This window comes from Centroberyx affinis, unplaced genomic scaffold (genome assembly GCF_046629955.1).
Source record: "Centroberyx affinis isolate AG114_WGS23_722 - 3 ecotype Tasmania unplaced genomic scaffold, CSIRO-AGI_Caff_v1 ptg004939l_1, whole genome shotgun sequence".
Lineage (NCBI taxonomy): Eukaryota > Metazoa > Chordata > Actinopteri > Beryciformes > Berycidae > Centroberyx > Centroberyx affinis.
Window position 1 is genome coordinate 90,014 of NW_027282426.1, and position 6,692 is coordinate 96,705.

Below are 6,692 nucleotides of genomic sequence, written 5' to 3' on the forward strand. Positions count from 1 at the left end.
AAAACGCTGTTTTGGAACGTCAACGTGTTCGCCGCTATTTAAAAAAAAAAAAAAAAAAAAAAATAGGAACGTCTCTGATTTGACAACCGACAGCTCCCATTGACAGTGAATTGAAATGAACGGAGACGGACAGACAGGATCAGTGTGGCAGCGGCCTCATGTTGAAAGTCTGAAGCGTGAGTCACATGACAGGATGCTGACAGTCTGTTCAGGGGTTCGAGCCTCGAAGGGGCAGAATTTCCTGTGAGATGGTAAATTCTAGAGTTAATCTAATATGCTAATAAGCTAATATGGGCTAAATTTGGCCCACAAGAAATATAAGCTCAAGTCATCCAGAAAGGGTCGTTTTAATTAAAGAGACTTATTTCATTTTGTGGGCGTCAGCAGCTCTTCTCTTCTCTTCGCCCTGAACAGACGAAGAACAGCCGCTACTGCTGCTAGTGATGTGTGTATATATATATATATATATTTATATTTATATATATATTTATTATTAGTATTACTTCTGTATACTTCTATATACTCCTCTCTCCTCCTCCTCTCTACTCCTCTCTCCTCCTTTCTGCTCCTCTCCTCCTTTCTGCTCCTCTCTCCTCCTCTCTGCTCCTCTCTCCTCTCTCCTCCTTTCTGCTCCTCTCTCCTCCTCTCTCCTCCTCTCTGCTCCTTTCTGCTCTTCTCTCCTCTCTCCTCCTTTCTGCTCCTCTCTCCTCCTTTCTGCTCCTCTTCTCTGCTCCTCTCTCCTCTCTCCTCCTGTCTCCTCCTCTCTCCTCCTTTCTGCTCCTCCTCTCCTCTCTGCTCCTCTCTCCTCCTCTCTCCTCCTTTCTGCTCCTCCTCTCTCCTCCTCTCTCCTCCTTTCTGCTCCTTCTCTGCTCCTCTCTCCTCCTCTCTCCTCCTTTCTGCTGCTCCTCTCCTCCTCTCTGCTCCTCTCTGCTCTCCTCCTGTGTGTAAACTGCTGTTTCTTGTTGTTTTCCAGAGAAGCAGATCGAGTCATTTTAACCGCCTGTCAGCAGGAAGGAGCCAATCAGAACACATTCCAGGCCGTCTCTACTCTGCTCGGCAACAAGACTCCCAATGAGGTGATTGGCTGTTCGGTTTCCTATCGAGGCTGTGGTTGGTTGATTTTCTACAGTAGCATAATTCTGTTTTTACGTCTACAGCACTGAATCTAGTTTATAGCCTCTACTGTCCATTTTAAAAACAAAAAGTAAAGAAATAGAACTAAACTTCCTTCACTGATAGAGAAAATCCTGTCAGACTGTTAGACAGAAGAGACTTGGCTGAGGATCACATGGAGTTGAAAGGTCAGCAGTATAGCTAGAGGCTAAAATGAGTAAAATCTTAAAATCAATTCTAAATGTGCTAGGATTGGAGTAACATGGTTTTGACTGAGGCAGCTAGAGACAATGAGATTAAATAAAAGCATGAATTACTTTCTCTAAACCAGCGCAAGATAGAAATTACTTGATTTTCTCTCTCATAATGTAAATAATTTATATTAATATAATTACAGTACCCCAGATGATCACACCTTTGAATTTGTTGGTAATAAATGCAAAATACAGCTTTAGTCAAATAATTTCCACAGTGAAAAGATAGCATTCACCAAAGTGAATAAATTCAAAATCTTTTACACAAAACACACATCTGCTAGCTCAATCTAGTTGTAACTAAACATTTGGCCGCAAAAATAGTTTTTACCAGCATATAATATAATACCAGCATATATCAACAGCATAGAACTGTTTAAACTGGAAGGTTTTGTAGCGGTGGATCAGACAGCAGCTCTGGAGCAGGAGACTGTCTTTGTGCAACATGCATCGGAATAAACAGCAATATAATATAGATGTATAGATTTAGTGTGTCTGTGTGTTTACCGGTGTTTTCACATATAGTCGTTTTTAAGCGAACCAAACTCAGTCCTTTAAAGTGGACCAACAGAAAAGGGACTCCGTTCTTTTTGCATTCACACTGTCAGTAATTTGAAAGAGGACTCAGTTCTCTTTCTGTTCACACTATAGTTCCACTGGAGCTCAGACCTTTACTGCTATGTATGTATTTACTGTTATGCATTATTATTAGCCTACTATTATTACTTATTTCCTATTCATTTATTACTTTTACCATCATCCTCGATTATCACAAAATCATTGACATAATCAATTGTACTTCATGCCAATAAAAGTATTTTAATTACATTGAGAGATAATATCACTGTAGGGTTTCGCCAGTGGTCGCTAGGGTGTTCCTAGGTGATTGCTAGGCTTTTGCTAGGTGGTTGCTAGGGTGTTACCAGTGGTTGCTAGGGTGATAGGGACAAGAAGGAACATTTGACCAAACTTTGGAAGCCAATAACATCAAAACGGTACGGAATATCAAATATCACTCTGCTGGTCAACGCTTCCCCCTTCAATGACATTTTTCGGGTTGGCACAGGCGCTTCCACACAGAAAACTGTCCAGTTCGTCGTAAAAGGGGCTTGAGTCTTTTATGTCAGAGAATTCTCCACTTTTTCTCGTTTTATCGTGTGTGGTAAAGTATTTTTGACGTAGTTTTTTTTACTTTGACGCGGCACTGCAGTGCGGTCCTAATGAAGCCCCTCGCTTTCATATGAACTGAAAATTGTAGGAAAACCTTTCTGTGTTGTAGACAGTTGCCGTTTGATGTGTTCTTCGTTCCATATCTGGAGAAGTGCAGTAGTTTCTTCCTCCGACCAAACTGCTCCTCGTCCACTAGTCTTGCTAGCTTTACCAGCGGCCATGGTTCCATCTATTTTTTTTTTCGAGCGTTCCAGCGCAATAGCATGTGATCCGACTACGGCAAGCCTAGAGGGCTAAAATACAACGGCAAAGGGCGAAGCGAACCTGGAACACTTTGTGTTCACAATGCACAGGGTAAGAGAACCGCAAGGCGGACGTGTAGCGAACCGTACTCAGACCTCCTCGGGAGGCGGTCTGAGTACGGTTCGTTTGTTCACATATGTGCAAAAAATGCTGACTAATCGCTCTGAGTTCGTTTGGAGGGCTGAAAGGGACCAAGTGTGAAAACACCCTACATGACCTTCCGACTTTTCCGTCTGTGGGGAAAATCCTGAGAATGTGGCCAGAATCGTAATCACTGAAGGTCCAGCCGCCATAATTCCGCTGTAGACTTCTCATGAAGAGGAAAAGTTCATACATCCACAGTTGATCTGGTGGAAGTGTTCGAAGTGTTCGAAGTGTTCGAAGTGTTCCAGAGTTACAGTCCAGTCTTCTAACTCTCTCTCCCTGAATCAACAATGGCAAACAAACCAGAACTTCACTGTCAGAAACTAAAGGTTAACATCCTCCTTGTCATTGGAGGAGAGGAGCTGACCCTGATTGTCTTTGCCTGCGATTGGAGGACAGTAGCAGAAGCTGTTGGGTTGCCAGTTGTCATGTTGCCAGTTCTGATCAAAAATGTGTATTTAATCATGAATATCTCAGAAACCTTGTGACAAATCTCTTAGAAAAATACAAACGCACTCACCCGACGTAGAACACACAGTTTGATGTATGATATGTCTGTGTAACGTAAAAACTGTAGACGAAGAAAGTGCGCAAAAAAAATTCCGGAAGAGGAATAAGAAGAATATTAAAGAGGATAGTAATAATGTGCTTTGCCTACAGCAAGCACACTAATGATGACAGATGAGAGAACTGAGGCTCTGCTGTGTGTTTGAGTTTGTTATTCTTTGTTTTTTACAGCAATATATATTAATACCGGTTATTGTCCCATCCCTAGCTGTCATTGGATCTATGGAACCAGTTAACGTAGAGTTTCATCATTTCACTTTATTTATTTGTCTTTCAGACACATTTGAAATATGTTGGCATCATGACCAAAAATATATATTATATGTATATATATATATACGTATATTTAAATTAATTCAGACAATTCATTTTAGTTTTATTTGAGTCGATTTCATGAGCAGTTAGAATTCCTTAATTCAATTTTACAGAAAATTGTTCATTCAATTGACATGTATAAAACTTGCAAACAGACCAAAATATATTTTATGAGTTGAACTGTTGTGATGCATTATGGGCCAGGGTTAGTATAATAAACAGTAAATGGCGTACCAACACAATTTACCTGCAGTTTTCTGACAGGATAGCTCTTGTCTCTTTAGAGGCTTTGGCAGTGTTGTGTTTCATAGTTAAGAAAAGTTTTAGGTAAAATAAGTTCAGTAAACGGACAGTAAATCAGTATATTTTGTATCTCTAGGTCTCTCGGAGGTTTCGGGACTTGATGCGTCTGTTTCGTACAGCGGCTCGTCAAACCAGCTCCGAGGATGAGGCTCCGCCTACTGAGCCACCAGCCGCCAATGAGGAGCCAGAGTGAAAAGAACCAATCAAAACAACCAGGATCAAGTGACATGTTGATATACTCATCCAGGATCGACAGACTGACATGGATGAGAGCTGCTTTTTGAAAACGGAACATTTTTTTATTTATTTTAAAGATGATTTTTTGTCTTTATTCGCTAGTTCAAAGTTGAGCGAGACAGGAAAGATTGGAGAGGGAGGAGTGTGACTTTTATTGGATGGGAGGATTTCTGGTGTTGACTGTAAATGTTCAAGGTCTTAGATATCTCTACTGTACAGATGGACACTGTCAATATGAAGCACAGTAAAGCTTTAATGCTTTTTGTACATATAAAGGCAAAGGATATCATTCAGTAGTTGTATTTTCTCCACATCAAACCAGTTTTATTTCTGAGTATTCTGTATTCTGTCTACCTGTCTTAGAATAGATCAGATGAAAATTGTATGATTCCTGTGGAGAAATTGGGCCGTTGCAGCAAGTACTAGTAGGATACATCAAAGACAAAACTGTATTAATGAAAAAATGTACAGAAAAGAGTCCAGCATTAACTGAATGTGTAAAACAGCAGCAGCATTATCTGCTGCAGCAGAATTTTCTGAGACAGAAGACAATGTGAGATTTGTGCATTATGAAAAGGTGTAGAATTATTAAAAAAATATGACAGAAAAACAGAAATTGCATTGACAGAACTTCATACCATCCAGATGTATTCACTATTTTTTATTTTCAGAAGATGTACAGATGTACAGATGTACAGGAAGCCAAGGCAAGTGTAAATTGAATAAATTGATGTGTACAGACATGTAGAAATGTGTGCAATTACTAGATGGTGGAAACCGTATATACAGAAAAATCTGCAATGTGCAAGATATGTTAATTCAGTGGTTCCCAACCCAGTCCTCAAGGACCCCCTGTCCTGCAAGTTTTTATTCCATCTTTACTCTTGCACACCTGATCCCACTGGGGCCTACACACTTTCATGCTGCTCTGTTCAGGTAGATCTGTCTCTACCAATCAGCATTAAGACCTTAACTGGATCAGGTGTGCAAGAGTAGAGCTGGAACCAATACTTGTAGGAAAAGGGGTCCTTGAGGACTGGGTTGGGAAACACTGTGTTAATTGAACACTCAGGACGTTATTTACATATAACTGAAGACATGAACATGATGCTGTATAGACTAGTAGAGCACAGTATCATACAGGACTTACCAGAATAGTTCATATAGACAATTCAGGCTTCCTGCTGCTGCTGTTGTTGGATCCACCGGTAAGATCTGGACATGAAGCTGTTCGGACAAAACATTCTCCATGTTGGATCCTGGGCTGCTGAGGTGGAGGCTGAAGATTCTCTGTTGTTTAGGACAAACTTAAATTTAGTCTTCATCCTCTGCAGCTTCCAGGCTCAGACCTTCAGCAGAACCCGAACTAACTTTAACCAGAATTAACTTTAACCAGTTTGTTTCACCAGTCTACAGTAGAACCAATCTTTAAGTCTTTCAGTTTGTTTTACCAGTCCTCCCAGCATACCATCACATAGCACAACCCTGTCCACCACTGACTGCTAGAACATGTTGATGGTCTGAAGCTCCTCCAGAAGAACAGTCTGCTCTGTCCTCCATGTTCTCAGTTCAGCCCAGTTTGTCACTCTGGGGGAGTTTAGCTATTGTAGATACAATCACAGACATAATGAATAGGATGGAGATTATCTGCTGGTGTTAATGGTGTAGAAATGATCATACAGTAACAGGGCAGGCTAGTAGAAACTTGTATGTAAGTGGAATGTTGCAAGTAGTTTTCAAACAATGATAATATTCAGTGTTTAAATGACAGTACAAAGATGATCTGCATTCTTTAACTACAGTATTTGAACCAAAGGTGAATTTTGTGTCTTATTCATATGAAGCACCAGAACTGCAGGCAGAGATGAGCATGATGATGAGTGGCCATTTTGGATTCAGTCATACAGAACAGTGTGCAGGAAAACACATTGGGGATGTAGCCTATTAACAGACAACATAATTAGTCTTGTAAGACAGGTCAGACCTGTGTGACAAGAAACACAGAAAATGGATTACCATCTAACATTAAATGTAGAGCTGCAACGATTAATCGATTAATCGTTTAGTTGTCAACTATTAAATTAATCGCCAACTATTTTGATAATCGATTAATCGGTTTGAGTAATTTTTTAAGAAAAATAAGTCAATATTCTCTAATTCCAGCTTCTTAAATGTGAATATTTTCTGGTTTCTTTACTCCTCTATGACAGTAAACTGAATATCTTTGGGTTGTGGACAAAACAAGACATTTGAGGACGTCATCTTGGGCTTTGGGAAACACTGATC

General features: G+C 40.2%; 1 protein-coding gene across 1 annotated transcript in view; it reads left to right on the forward strand.

Annotated features, from left to right (window-relative positions):
• LOC139666335 (GON-4-like protein) overlaps positions 1-5,138 on the forward strand; it is a 62,509-nt gene extending 57,371 nt beyond the window's left edge. Inside the window, 2 exon segments of the mRNA XM_071545519.1 lie at positions 974-1,076; positions 4,246-5,138. Of these exon segments, the coding sequence (XP_071401620.1) occupies positions 974-1,076; positions 4,246-4,362 (220 nt within the window). The 3' untranslated portion in view covers positions 4,363-5,138.
• The last annotated feature ends 1,554 nt before the right edge of the window (positions 5,139-6,692 follow it).